Below are 15,749 nucleotides of genomic sequence, written 5' to 3'. Positions count from 1 at the left end.
TATATTTAAATAGAAAAACACACATTTTTCATATTTATTGATATCCATTTCAATCTTAAATCTACTTGACACAGATCACAATGAAATGTTAAAAAAAAAAAAAAAAAAGGTAATCAGGATTTTTGAATACAACAGCTTTTAAAAATTAAAACTTGACTAAGTGCATAAATATTTATATAGGTATCCTCTTAGTTAGCAGGAAAGTTCTTTAAATACAGCTGGGTGTAACTGCACATCACTCCACATTAATTATTGCCAACCAGTGAAAATATTAGGAAAATTAAAAAGGTAATTTTAAGGTGATAATTAAAGATGCTTTGCTTGACATTTTAAATAATGACTCGTCAGCATCAACAATGCACATCATTTTGATTGTAATAATGTTATCGTACTTCGTAGGAGTTGCATCAGAGTTCATTTGAAATTTTAGCTTTTTATTCCACTGTGTTTTCTTTGTTAGTTTGTTGATGAACTTTGCAAACTTAGAACTTCAGTTTGGTATCCCAAGGGTGCTTCACATGTAATGTTCAGGTTTTAAATACAATTAAGGTAAGACGAGGTAGATTCAAGATACAGCAATTTTTGTTCTTCTGCAACTGAAAAATTCTTCTCCCATGGGGTTCGGTTTATATGTGGCCACCTTGTTTTCATGCATCAGGTTGCGTGAAGAGTCTTGTCTCTTTTGTGAGCTGTTTGAAGAGCATACTTCAGGGTTGGCAGTAAATACTTCCAGTGTGAGCAAAGGGAAAAACTGCTTGAATGCTTTTTCATAAGTGCCTCACCTTTCAGCAGCGGAACAATTGTAACTGAGTGCTTTGATATTTTGTCTATAAAGTAGTTCTTTTTGCTGCTTAGAGGAGGAACTGTGTTCAGTATTTTGGTGTGTCAGCCTAATGGTCTTAATTGTGCAGTGTGTACGCTGTTTTATAGCTTAATAACATAAAAAGCTACTGTAGCCCCTCAGTGTGGGAACAGTTCATCCGGCTGATATCTTGGCAGTTTATGAACACTAACAGGATGAGGAAATCTGTTTCCTTCCTGAAACCTTGTATCTGAGGAATATACAGACACCATTTGAGATGTATTTTTTTTGTTTGTTTGTAGTAGTACAGTGTTTTGCTGTCCAGACAAGGATATGAAACAGCCTATTGTGAGTTGTTAAACTTTTATTAGAGATGGCACATGAAAGATACATACTGATGATAAACACATCTTCAGATACGTTGAAATGAAACATAATTATTGGAATCTGTAACATTAGAATCGTCTTAGCAACATTAAAACTGTCGTTGGCAGTAGCTCTACTGCAAGTATTTCTGTGTCTTGATTCAGTCCTTGCTCAACAAGGCTTTTCTGAAGAATGGAGTAGAAGCTAAGTGGTGTTGCAGATTTTCATAGAAAAACTGAATGCAGAAGTTCACCAAAGCAGCCTGCGCAAACCCAAGAAGAAGCCCAGTTCGGAATAAGAAATTGTTTCTTCCTCCAAGAATAATCCAAAGTGAAGGATAAGTCCATACCGATGGACAAAGGCAGATGATTTTCAGGAGGTTAAAAAGATTCATGGGAAGTTTGTTGAATTGGAAATGTATTCTAGAATTAGCTTTTAGTAACCCAAGCTTTTCACAACCCTCTTTGGTGCTCCGCATCTGTCACTAAGGAACGTACAAAATGAATTCCCTAGCACTGTATTGAATTAATGTAATTTTTTCCTGACTTTGTGCTACTGGTAGTACAATACAGCTTTTCTCATAGCTGTCTGGAAATAGCTGTTACTGTGTATTGCTAGTGTTCCTTTGTGATTGCAGACCGTTTCACATGTGACTGACAGACGTATTCCTCCTGGGCTGCAGAAAGGTACTGCTGATATTCAGCTTGGCTGAACCTGTCAAATAGGAAGATTCATTAAATACTATAAAAGTGTATGAAGAGCAAAGTAACAACATAATAATCCTGTCCTTGGAAGGGGTTGCAGTGGCGAGTAAAAACACTGATCCAGAATGTATCTCAATTTACTGCTACAAATTCCTGCTCTGAGCTTCTTAAAAACTTGGTCTGCTTGTCTGCTGGATTTTTACTTAACATGGATTTCTGTTGTTTTGATTTTTGCTAAATCCAAAGATTATCAACAAACATTTGGATAATGCATCCTCATAGTCGCCTTATACTGCCTCTCTGGTCTTCTTTTATCTCCTGATAGAAAATCCCTAGTCTTAAACTTTGATATGAGCATAGTTTCAGATGCCTTAATTAATTGCCTTTTATCGCCCATTAAAACTTCCATCCTCCTTGCCTTTTTTCTTTTTAACCTCTCTGTGCTGGCTGTTGTCCCTCACCATGCCAGCCATTCCTCAGTTTAGTCCATAATCACATCTTTGTCTCTTGCCTACACAATTTCATGTCAAACTAGCTGCACCATTGCTGGAACTTTACAGATTCATTTTTGTAATGCTTTTTTTCTTGTAAGACTAGAATTACCTTGCCGTCCTACCTTGCCTTGATGATACATAATTGCTTCCACATATTCCTTCTTAAATCTCTCCTTAAAATGACAATCTGCTCTTCCACCCAAATAGTGCCTCAAGGGAAGTATTATTTTTATGAAATACTAATGACTCACGTAATGCTAATAAAACATTGCCTAGAGCTTCAATGTTGTTAGACTTGTCCTCTCTCCTCCTTCTATCAACTCACTCGTTTACAATAGCATAATAGGGTGCTGTGTTCTAGCTGAAGCTCCAGTCCTGTGAGTTACTGATTAGGGAAAGCTTGGTTCAGTATTGACAGAGATCCAGTTGAAGGATCAGTGCTTCAGATTGAGTGCAAATCTAGTCCTTGATCTGTCCCCAAAAACAGCTGTACTTACAGACTCTGTGGAAAATGCACTCAACTGGTTTCTGTCCTGTGTTTGCAGAAGAATATGTAGTCATAAAAGCAAATTGAGAGAAAAAATAGAAAGCAAAGTACACACTGCTTCCTAATGTGCATTTCACTAGGTGTTTTACAGTACAATGAGGCAGTAAAACAAGTTTTTAACGTTTTCACAATAAGAGTCTGTGAATTGGTTGGTTCTTAACTTCTCAAATGGTGCTTTTGTGTAATGTATCAGAATCAAGTGGGAAGGCTGGAGGAGATCTGTCTAGGTCCTGCGAAGTGTGCCAGCAAATCTGGATTGTGACAGTGAAGTTTCTGGTCCTGAGTGGCATTTCAATAATGCCAAACAAATCACGATTGCGTTTTCTGTGTTGTACAGCTCACAAAATGTGAATTAAGGCAGGAAGCCAAACAGCAACCTAAGTAAAACCTTCATTTTGGTTTCCTGTCAAATTCTGTTTTCTGAAACTAATTCTGTTGACTTTTGCACTTTTTAAAAAATATGGATGAGCTCATAGCTCATTTTGTCAACCAAAAGATTGACATAGTGCTTAATCATGCTTTATGTGCTTCAGAATACATATTAATTATTTTTTATTAGTAAGTTTACTAGGACTGACAGCCTCCGCAGGGATTAAAACTGCCCCTGGCTTTGCCTGTGTAGATAGAAGCTCTTGACTTATACCAGAAAGTGCTTTTTAAATAGTTAGAAGAATTCACTTCAACAGGAAAATAAGGAGTGGCCAGTATGCATGCTTCTGCCACAAGGCATGTGATCAGTTGGAAAGAAATGAGCTCATCTGTGTGTTCAAAAGCCAAAAGGGGAAGAATTTAGCAGCTGTCGTCTTTAAAGTCAATGTGATAATGAATCACCAATATGAAGAGTTTTTTTTCTGCTTGATTTCTTATCTTTTGCTTTTTCGGTTTCTGAGTGACTGTTGCAAGAGGAAAAAAATACACAAATCCCAGATTGAAGTGTTTAATCAATTATTTACCTAAAAAGATTGTAGCTCAGTTGTTATTCCTAACAAATGTGCACATCTTGCTTGCCAGTAGAAATAGCTCACACCAGTCCACCACTCTGCCCCTTTCTGCATGATTCAAAAAATAGCAAGATTGTGCGTCATTTTGCAGAAGTGCCTTGTCTGAAAAAGCACTGACAATTATCTGGTAGATTTCATTCTGGAGAAGTTGCCTTCTCTTTATATCTCTGTTTGCTGTTATTCACTGTATCAGTCTAAGCAATCCAGATAGATAAATTCATGTATGTCTTATGGGTGGATTGTTTTTGCCAGTAATGTCTGCCACTGTGCTGTGTTTTCTTTATGTTCTTGCTAGAGTTTCCCGAAACCACAGATGCATTTTCAAATATTCTTTGGTTGGTTCATTTTCCAGTTCTGAATGAAGTGTACGCTTAAAAAAAAAAAAGTTTTATCTGTATTCTTACATATGTTTTTAATTTAAAAATCCACTGGCTTTGTGAGAAGCAATCACAACAGCTATCCTCATAAATATTGATCATATTTGGCAACCTCTTGTTAAGTGAAATCTTTTTTTTTTTCTTTTTTTGCTCTGCAGTTGGAGTAAACAGAAACATAAATTCTACTCAGGAGCTTTAATTCAGTTAAAAATGTGGCTTCAGAATGAATTATGTTCAATTCTACGAATACTTAAGTAAAACAGGAAATAATTGCTTTGGAGAGAGCAAAGTCTACTATAAGGAGATCATTTATAGCCATTTTAAGAGTATTTTAAAATCAAAGCAAAGGATAAACTGTTTCAGAATGTACATGTCATAAGAAAGAAAGAAAGCTGTGCAGGGTATACTTACATAGCACCTTCAATTTGCAAGTGAATAGATAATTCACAAAACACGGGGAAAATCTTGCGAGTAGCTTGACTCACAACAGATTTAGAAACTACCCAGCACATTACAGGAAATTAGCCATCATATTATAGATGACAAAATAATAAGCATAATTGTGTATCATTTGGATTGTTAGTAAAATTTTACGCAAACTGGCATTGTTATTGGAAAGAACACAGTATTATGATTGACTTCTAAAAGTAAAGATCAGCTTGGGTTGCAGTATTAAAATTTAAAACAAACTGTGGTCTTCAGTGCTGAATTTTGGATTGCTAATCCTGATCTAAAATGGACGCCAATGTTCGTGTTAGAGTCCCTACATATGGTATAAGCAAATGTTATTAGGGATGTGTATCTTTCTGTTTATAATGTGCTGTATGTTCATCTAAACGATGTTATTTCATCCATAAGGGACTTGCTTTCAAAGCAAACTTTATTCTGATCCTTTTTATCAAACAAATTCTAGAGATTGAATGCTCTGGTGATAATATGGCTGAATTGGTTTCATTTTCCAGGTTTGGCACATATGCACAATAAACTTTGTACTCATCATAACTGGGGTACTGACGTGCTGCATCAGTCCTGGCCCAAAGTAGACCCGGAATACCTTCAACCAGCAGATATTGTGGAGATGTCTGTTCTGGTAAGAATATTTCATTTATTTTCACTTGTGGTCATTTAATGTGTTACTACGAGCTCAGAGGATGACAAAATCCCTGCTCTTTTGGAAGTCAGTTTCCTTCTTACGTGGCTTTGTGAAAGGTCAGATAGAATGGAAACTGCAATTACAGTTGAGCTAAAATGGTTTCCTAAATGAAAAACGTAGTATGTCTTGAAGGGAGACAGTCTAAATATAAATCTTTTTGAGTGACTGGATATTAGTACCTGTGGAGATTTGACTGATGAACAACTGCGGTCAGAGCCCGTACAGCCAAAACCATGACCAAAATACAGGGTCCTCCAAATTTTTGCCTGTCAGTCCATTTATTATGTTGACCCTGTGCAAAAAAGGATAATTAGGTGAAACTTCTTGTGCTACCTGTAGTACTGTGGTTGCCTAATACAACCTATTATAAGCTGGTTTTAGTTGCTTTGATTTTTACCAAACTATATTTCCAGTCTGCCTCAGGCTGAACTTCTGGCAAATTTCAGCAAAGCATTTTTCCAGGAATGAGGCTGAGGAAAAACAGGTAGTTTCGCTAATGTTAGAATTACATTCCAGATTCTCTTTGAGCTCTAAAACCTCAGTGGTTTATGGAAAGAGCTGGCAGTTCAGTAGAAGAGCTGACATATAACTACATTTAGCTAACCTGTGATTTTCCAAAATATGCATGTGCACATGCACAATGTGGTTTACCATATTTTTTCCTACATCTCTAAATATCTATATTCAGCATGCTCCCAGGCATCATAAAGCTTTGTGGAGCACAGTAGCGGTGAGTGCCACTGTAGGCCATAGAGGGACTGTGGGACCTGGAGCCAGGAGGGTGGGATCCGTGCATGAGTAGCATCTCATCTCTTCCATCAGCTGATTCCTGGTCAGCGTGATTTCAAGTCCTCTGTACTCAGGCATTATGATTATCTGCAAGTATGTAGTTGTGTAGTATAGACCTGCAATGCTCCTCTCTTTCCACTGCTCATCAGAGAAACCTTTAATATACCATGCAGCCATTCTGAACTTAAGTGCTTTAACTTAAATTAAGTGCTTTAACTTAAATTAAACGTGTTTGTGTGTGTGTTTCTGGACATCCTGTGCTTTGAATGAGATGCCTCCAGAAGAAATGTCATTCAGTCATGTAAAATTGCATGCTCTACATGTGTAAGAGAAACAGAAACAATGCACTTTATCTCTATTGTATCTGTTTTACTCTGCTAGCTTCTTTGGGTAAAAGGAGTAGGGCAGTTCAGTTATTTTTGTTCAGCTGTGTTTTTTTGAGTAGAGAAGAGATTGGTTAGATTTAGGGGAAGTTGTGTTGCTCTAGATTTCCTTAATCAAAAATATTTTTGCAAGCAATTTCACGTCTTGCCAGATCTCTGTCAGCCCACTTGAACAGAATGGAAAACTCCCAAGAGCACTAATTTTTCTGAAGTTCAGCGTATATGCTTAGCAGAGGCCACCTAGTATGTCTTTTGGAGGAAATTTTCAGTTGCTGTCATCTTTTCCCAAACCAGAGAGAAGCACTCATGTGCCAGTTGGGGTTAGCAACAGACTTCACGCTAATATTCACTGTGGTTTTCTTGCTTTTTAATTTATTTTTTTTAAGTGATACATATTTTTAATATCAATAAAAGGGTCACACATCCACAAAATCTTCACTTAGGTATGATTACTTTACTCAAGCTTAAAATAAACCTTCACATTCAAGTACGGCTAGGTTACATCTTAACTTTTAAGTGTTCAATTTATGAGGAAGCTATGTCTTTGTAAAATTGTGTAATTATAGAAACTTCTTTGTAATTGCATTTCAGGCAAACTAGTCATTAAATATATCTTTAAAATAAAAACTTTAGTAATACAAGGAAAACTCTGACCTGAACATTTTCAACACTATACAACTGACCATAAGAAGGCCTAAACATTTTACTGATATTTTTCTGTTGATATTAAAAATTCCTTCTCGAAAACAGAAAAATAACAATTAATTTTGCTTTAAACAACCATTATGAAAATTCTTTTTGTTTCTTTTCCTGATTGACTTTGTCAAAGCTATAGCTTTGTGTAGAAGTCTTCTAATAGGAGAATGAGCAACCACTGTGTGCTCAGTTGTGTATTCATGGAAGAATACGATGTATGTAAACACTTTCCTTAGGCCAGAGAAAGTAAGTGAATGGAAGAACAGAGACACAAATTCCTCTTAGAAACAGAAAGCTTCTTATAAATACTGGCTGTGGGAGTGCCTGACTTTCTACCTTAGGAGTAAGGTAAAAGAAAGATAGGGAGAAGCAGTGAGAAACCATTATGAATGTGAATATTTTAAAGTCTTGTGGACACTGCATGTTTTTGTATGGCTGTAAAAATAAATTGCCTTCATTAAAACAAGAAACACTCAAAATAAGGAGGAACTGGCTAGTTGCAAAGAGACAGTGTCTCTTCACAAGGCTGCACAGTCAAACTGAGTCTTTGGGCCACAGCCCTATTCTTCTCAAGACATCAAACTGCCTCAGGCTGCCAGCAATTTGCCTGCTGAGACATTATGGTTTTATTTCTCTTGACACAAGATACTTCATTATTTCCTGTCTGTGCTGGAGTTATGTCTTTCCATATTTAACCAAAGCAGTAAAACTAACTCGCTGCATCCTTGGCTGATACGGTACAGACTGTATGAGAATGACATTTAAACTGGAGATGCATATGTACCTGTTGTTTCAAATGTTATTTCAAAGCTGAATATTTTTAATTTGCCTGCTCTTATATCACGTCTTAACATATATTGTTAATGCTGTGAAAAGTCTGACCTGAATGTTGTGTGCATTTCATCTTGTGAACACACTTCTGAGTAACATTCCTCACGTCGTGTGGGTGGTGCAGAACTGTTAACAACTGCAGTCATACAACCACTTTTTTAAAGACATGGACTAAGTTTGCATCATTTTTGCTGCTTCTGAGTATGAGGAAGGCCTAAAACCGCACAAATACTTATTTTTCTTTTTTACTTCTCAAAAGAATTATGAATCAATGGAGCTGTAAAAGGAAAAAAAAAAAAAAGTCCAACTAAGAATTACTTTCCAAAGCCTCCAGGTGCTTATTTTTCAGTCTCCTGTGATTTCATTTCATCCTGCATAATTTCTCTAGTTCTCTGATTCCTCTAGATCCAAAACAGTCTAAAATGTCAAATTAAAAAAAAAGAAATAAGCGGAAGAGAAGTCAACAGCTTCCTTTCTCAGGGGAAGAAAGGACCCGAGCATTATTTGTGTCTCCTCTTGTAGTTTGCCATAGGAGTTTTTCAGAGAAACAAAGCTGCTCCCACCCAAGTTTCTTGTGCTGGCACTTTCACCCAGAGTTGATGAGGGATGTGCTGGTGGTCTAGGGAGATACAGAGAGAGCAGGAGGCACAGCAGAAGACATATGTCCTGCTGAGAATCTAATGCCTCAACTCAAAGAGCATGTGAATATGGTGCTTGTTACATATAGCATGTGATTAAACCTGCAGACAATTTTATTTTATTTTTTTTTTAGGAATGGCGTTAATGGGTTTGACTCTGCTTCATGATACCTACATTACACAGAAAACCATTCTGCCAAATGTGTGCTGAAATCATAACCAGTCTGCCTTTTGATACAGTTTGCAGACTTTCCTCCCAGTGGAGTGTGTGGGAAGATGAGGACAGATACTGTGGGAAGGTACACAGTGGCAGGTCGCCTAGGCTCCTCAACCTTTCTAGGAAAACACAACTGCTAGGAGTCATTTATTTGATATGTTGATTTAGTCCGGTTGTGTTTTCTGTTAAGAATAGCACCAAACAGCCTAGCTGTGGCAATTTTCCCCCTGCCAACATCTGTCCACTGGGACATATTAATTTGCATTATGGAGGACAGTGAATGACATTTTAACTAAGCAGGCATAGTTTCGAACTACAGGCTGTGTGTCCTAGCAGCAAGCTCACCAGCTTGCTTTATATTCTGACCGAAGCTGTATCAGGTTTGATTTTTACCATTTTCTTTTTCCTGTGGAATATGTTTCTTCTTTGAAGTGCCCTGTCAGAAAGAACTACTTGTATATATTTTTCACAAAAGTTTTAAAAATGAAATGTTCTCTGATTTTCAAAGGATTTACTTTGCATAAGGTACTAAAGGCAAAGTTTAACACACAGACAGCCTTTTATGCTGCCAAGTTATGGGTGCATGTAAGAATAGTTAAAAGCCTACCTACATTATCACTGCAAATTAATGTCAAGTCTAGTCAAAAAAACAGAAGTGACTCATCCCAGCTGCATTTGAGACTTCATCTTGTCTGTCCCATCTTCCTCTCTCTGAGAATTGCTTAGAATATTTTATTTTAAATAAAATACAAACCAAGTAACTGAATTAGGTCTCTCTCATTTGTGGTATGTTGCATACACATACCCTGGATAAATCTGCGGGCAAGCCAAGCTGTGTGCATTTTTATGTCCAGGCTGTATGTGTTACATGTATGTGTATGCACCAGGCTGTATGTGTATGCACTGTGTTACTTTTTAGGTGACTGAAAAATAGTTACGATGGTGTCTAGAGGGCAAAGAGTTGCAGCACCTGCAGCAGATTCTTATGCAAGCAAGCAATTTAATTGAACAGGATTAAAAATTTCAAATTGTTTAATTTGCTAAGATGTAGGATTAGTGTTATTTTCATTAATCCATAGAATGTACTTCATATAAATCTGAAAGCTTTAGTAATAATGAATTTTATGTTAATTCCAGAAGGGTACTCAGTAGGACTGTGTAGTCTCTGTACATTGTTTAGTCTTATTTAATAACAGAATATATTTATAAGATAACTTTATAAATTAAAATGATTCCCACGGAAGGACTTATTCAGTTTTACTTACATGATTCTGCCCTGCTGATGCAAAACCAGCATGGAAACTGCTCTGAAAAACAGCCTAACACAGGAAGACATTACCTTAAGAGGAGTTGTCATCTTTGTGGTTGGTGTTGGCTTAATGAGTCATGCTTTCAGTGAGAACACAGCATATAATAAGCTAGAGCCCATTTTTTAAAAATGAGTTAGTATTGAATCCTTTAGATATCTTTTAAGCCACAAACATTTTACTATATCTTGTATTTGAATCTAAGGAATCATTTAGCTGTAAATTCCCAGTTGCAGTCTAGAATTATGTACAAACCAAAGTTCCCACCTAACCGTCTGTTCACTGTCTCTCTATTCAGCCTGTGCAACTGTTTTGTTTTCAAGCTTAAAAGATCCCCGTATTGCATAGTCATGTGATGCTTGCTCTCTTGAAGGCTAAAACTTCCTATGGCTACTTCTTAAATATTGCTTGAGTATCCTGAGTCACATTTTTATTCTCTTAATATTGGAACGGGCCAGGAGGTATGGAGAATTTTATCCCCTACTTAGAAAGTTTCATGTTGGAGAAAAGACAGCTTGATCCACTTTTTCCCCACATGTAATAAAATGGATTGGATTCAGGAAATGAAATTGTATAAATCAGTCTTTCCTTGTTTCATGTCTCTGTTTTTCAGATCAATAACAAAGCTTGCGGCAAAGTTTTTGTGCCTCACCAAGCAGCCCGCAATTTTGAAGAAGTCCATGAACTAGTTCTTCAAAGTGAACTTGGAATCAAGCATCTCCAGGGAAGAACCATTAAAAAGGCCTTTCTGTCTCCAAGAACTGCCCTTATCAACTTCTTAGTGCAAGAATAAGACTTTGCTGGGCTGTAAAGGGGAACAGGAATCTTTCAGGATGAAACCAATTCAAAAATACCAATTATGGTTATTTAAATCTCATGTAATGGCAGGAGAGAAATGTTAACAAAATTAGGGTGCTGCCAAATCTTCATTTCTACATGGAGAAATGCACAGAATTAAAAGTTTCTTATCAAGTCATGGAAAGATGCTGTTTGTCCGTATTCCCTGGGAGAATGAACAGGAGAACTAATCCAAGAACTAAATGATTGTAGCAGAACGTAAATGTTGTAAAGCACACGGGTTTTAGGTCAGCCTCAGGAATCTATCCTACTGGAAATTTGGCTTGGGTAAATGCAGAGGAATAAATAGGATTCCAGAACTAACCAACTGCCGTGAGTATGTGCTACACCAAATGCTCTACAGTCTGTCAGCCTTTGCTCCCTACATCTTATGTTTGGGTACCCTACCATGAATCAACACTTTTTGTAGTAATATTTTCTTAAAATATGGTGATAATTAGTGCTGGCTAATTGCCTTGGGCATAGCAGGTAGCCAGATTGGGGTGGTTTGATCCATTTCACATATATCTCAGAGGCAAGCCAAGGAAACAGTCAGATGATTTAACTGAGCCCTGCCTTAGCCAGGATCCTCCTTACTTGCTGGCATATTTTTGTTGCTTCATACATGAGAGAGTCAAATTCCAGCAAATGCTGACAGTTGTTTCTGCACAGACCAGATGGAAGTTACTTCCCATTCATGAGCCATCTCAGAGACTTTCCGAGGGAGTCAAGAAAGGGACGAGTCAGCTACCAGTAATGCAGCAGTGAAGGCAGACAGCATGCTTTTTGCTTCCGCTCCTAGTTTTTTTTATAGTGCCTTGATCATAAAACTTCAATCAACATTCTTTCTTCCTTTCTTTTTTTGCTGAGGGTTCTTTAAGTAGAAATAGCAGTTGTTTCTAAAAATCAAGACTCAGATAGAATCAGACTTTCATAAAAGACAAAGCTGCTCTCATGCCTCATTCCAGCCATTTTATTTGTACACTGCATTGCTGTTATATCTACGTGGAAATGCTTATTGTATTTAGCAAGTGCTTGAAAAAGGTTTTCCAAAGAGACGGTTACAGGGTTCATTGTTTAGGAATGCCTTTTCTGTAACAGCTATTAAAACTAGCCACTTATGAGCCCTTCTGACAGCTAAGAAGTTGATGATAACAAGAAGCTAGGCAAATACAGAGGTCTGTTAACCCTCCATCCCAGCAGCCATCCAGATGGTGTATTAAATTGAAAGGAACCAACAAAAAGCTCCCACTTAACAGTAAATAAGTCCAATAGATCCTAAGCAACTAGGATCAGGATAGATCCTTTGCACAGTCAGTACTAGCTGAGGAATACTAAAAATCATTTTGTTTTTGTCATTTTTGGTAGCAAAGATCTAGTTACCTAATAGAGATTCTGGGCTCAGTGAGCAGATTCGGCTCTACACTTTCCTAAATCTGCAACAAAACTCTTCTGATTTCTACTTACTTCTGGACCACGCTAGTGCAGATTTTCTCTTCAGCTGTCCTTTGACACAAGAATGACTAAGAAATAGAATATTTATAATGAAGATACAGTCTTTGCTGTTTTAAGACTCCCAAAATCTTAGCCACAAAGGAATGCATTCAGACATTTAAACACAGGCCTTTAGTTGGAGTTAAAATAATTTGAATTCCAGTGTCTGCCTGACATATATGTTGTTATAAATTCATAAAACTCCTGTTCAGAAGCCCCTAAAAGACTGTGAAAGAGATCCTTTAAAGTAGAATCTGTAGCACAGCACGCTCCTGCTTTTTTCCATATAAAAGTTTAACACACCCGATGGAACCATTCAAACAGAGTTTTTCTTTGGGGGAAAGGTGACATGTTTGGTGTAAATAAAACTTTTAACGTTTACAAGGGTGAAGAAAGATGTTGTAAGCCCAACAGCCCTATGGTGCCGTTAAACAAAAGCTGCAGTCACTGCGGGGCTGAGCAGCAGACCACAATGTTTACTGCTGTTAGCACTGGCGTGTATTTGCTCTTGCAGGAGGAAGAAGTGAATTGTAGATGTTGCTGATGCAGGCAAAAGGAAAAATAAGGAATGGATGTCTAGACACTAAAAAAGGAAAGGTAACGAACAGCGATGGCACAAAAAGTGTATGGTTAGAAGTCACGCCAACATGTTTACAGGATGTTGAAATTCAGTGTGGTCTAGAGGATACAAAGAGGTTTTGAAAAAGGGAATGTGAGAGATGATGTGGAAAGTCTGACAGAGCCTAATCCCCCAGTAAGTGTATGTTTGAAAGATGGCAGAGGTGCCAGCTGTGTAGTTTTGCAGTTGTCCTGACAGCTGCTGAAATTTTTCGTTATGTTGACCTGATCTGAAGCATGATTGCCATTTGTTTTACAATAATTGTGACTTACAGGTTTGTTCTGTGCCTAGATTGGACTGATACTGACTTACAGGGTGTGGGCTGTTACCAAGTCTTTTTAAAATAACACAGATATCTGTCATTTATTTAACAGTTGTTACTTGTGTTATGGTACAGATGTATCTGCACGCTGAAGGTGGTATAAAACGTTGTCACAGATGTCTGCCCTTGAAGACTTCAGTGTCAAATAGCATGGGGGTTTTAAATCTGGGTGTTTAAATCTGGAGTTTTAAATCTGGGTATCTGAGAAACGAGAAGAAAACGTACTGGTGGTTGATAAATCAAACTGCAGAGGGTTAGTCCCATGCAATAAAATGCGTAGGGTGCCACTGTTCTTATTCCACAAAGTGATGAGCCAAAGAAGATGTGAGAGACTTGCTAAAGACAGTAGGATAGTCCCAGGGCAAATTACTCCAAGAAAAATAAGAAACAGATCCACAACACAGAAGGTATGTTTTCTGCATCCTGTTACTCACTGTGATAGAAGACTGGTCATATAGACCCAGTCTATATCAGATTTCTATTTTTAATGAATGTAAACTTAAAAATAGAATTATTGGCACACCCGATCTACCCAAATCATTTATATAACTGAATTTCCAAAATTTTGGAAAACTTGCTCTCAAACATCAACCTTAGAAAAATTAGCAAATTCCAGAAAGGCCACCAAGTATTTTTTCCAATACTGTTGACTTCATGAGAAGGATCCCATGGGATCCTGGGGTGATGGGGGCAGCACAGTATGTTGGAAGACACTGCTGCGTAGGAAGATGTATTATTAGGCAGGAGTGTTTCATAGTCGTCTCCGGTGACTGAGATGGCACTTTTGTGTTGGTGCTGCTTTGCAGCACGGCAGTGGGGCATTTTATTAAGGAACAATTTCTATTAAGGAACATTAAGGAACAGTGTAGCAGCTTAGGGTACTAGCTAAAACAGCCTTCTAGCCAGGGTGTCCTACCTGTGTGCCAAACAAAAAGCTGTGCAGGGGGGTTGCTGAACAAGCATTAATTTTTCCATATGCTTCAACAGAATCCCAAAATTGAGATTTGGTGAAAAAAATGAAATCCATGATCTCCCTCTGTGATTTACCAGATTAAATAAATCCTCAGAACTAGCAGCTGGTTAATGATGGCTTTTTTAATCTGACTTTGTAAAAGCCTGTTTGTTTCTTCTGGAGGGAGAAATTCTGCAGATAATGCAGGTCATACAGTCTCTCGTCTTTGTCTCCCTTCTTTTCGCGTAAAGCCTCACAGAAAGCTGTGCCTCTGCTCTAAACTTTTTACAATTGACATGAACTAGAAAGAATGTTAATTAGCACTCTGCTTGTTGTTTGTTCCTCAGGAAATTTGCAGTATATTGGGCTTTTCTGAAAACTTTGCTATAAATGAGGACAGAGGGAGAAATCACAGGTTGTTTTTTTCTGTTTTGCAATACTTATTACAGTTTACAGAGAGGGGATTGGCTTCATTTATGTATATTTACCAACTTGGAACAGTGCATACAGTTTTTGCTGGGTGCTTTTTCTGCTCCATTTTTTCCTTCAGTCCCTTCCTATTATGACCTGAGCTAATTTTGTATCAAAGGACTGTACTGTAAGAGGAGTGTTGGATGTGAAGGCAGGAATGTCACCAGAACCCATACGGTGAATTCTCGACGATTTGTATCAGTCCAGGTAACATCAGCTTTTGACTTTAAAAAATATTGCTGGAATTACAGCCATGTTACTATTTATTTATTTATTTATTTATTTATAGAAGCGGTGTTTAGGTCCCAAAGAAGCAGCATGACAGCCAGGCATGGCAGACGAGAGGCAGTTTTTAGCATGTTCCAGTCATAGCGAGCTGAACCGGAGCATTATCTTTGTGCAGGAGGGAACAGGATCAGAGCTCTCAGCTGCAGTGCAGATGATAAAAGAGATCTTGCTTGACATGCAGAGGAAAGGTGGGATTTTTTTTTCCCCTTTCCTGAATGAGCTGACTTTCCGGTACCACAAAGCATTCTGCGATTCACCAAGCCCGTCTGTCCCAGGAGGCCCGGAGTCGCACACAACCTTTGTATTGTGGCACTTTCTTCACTCAAGTAAGCGCTGGGCAGGGCAAATCTGCTCTGGGCAAGCTCAGATCTGGTTTTAGCCCTGTCAAGCTGCAAACCAGCATCATCTTCCATAGAAAATCAGCTCCACTTCTGTGTGTAGTCAGAGAGTTTGAGCAGTTG

General features: G+C 37.8%; 1 protein-coding gene across 5 annotated transcripts in view; it reads left to right on the top strand.

The window, feature by feature from the left end:
• Nucleotides 1-11,281, top strand: part of LARS2 (leucyl-tRNA synthetase 2, mitochondrial) — a 93,155-nt gene extending 81,874 nt beyond the window's left edge. For 3 of the 5 annotated variants that reach the window (XM_040548428.1, XM_040548426.1, XM_040548427.1), the window contains exons 20-21: nt 5,254-5,381; nt 10,919-11,281. In XM_040548428.1, coding sequence (XP_040404362.1) covers nt 5,254-5,381; nt 10,919-11,098 — 308 coding nt within the window. In that variant the 3' untranslated portion in view covers nt 11,099-11,281. Of the gene's footprint in view, nt 1-5,253; nt 5,382-5,867; nt 5,929-8,915; nt 9,081-10,918 lie in introns of all 5 variants that reach the window. The other 2 variants (XR_005817138.1, XM_040548429.1) reach the window with 2 other exon arrangements.
• Nucleotides 11,282-15,749: the final 4,468 nt, after the last annotated feature.

Source organism: Cygnus olor, chromosome 2 (genome assembly GCF_009769625.2).
Source record: "Cygnus olor isolate bCygOlo1 chromosome 2, bCygOlo1.pri.v2, whole genome shotgun sequence".
Classification (NCBI taxonomy): Eukaryota; Metazoa; Chordata; class Aves; order Anseriformes; family Anatidae; genus Cygnus; species Cygnus olor.
The sequence above is the reverse complement of the archived record's forward strand: the minus strand, read 5'-3'. Positions and strand labels throughout refer to the sequence as shown.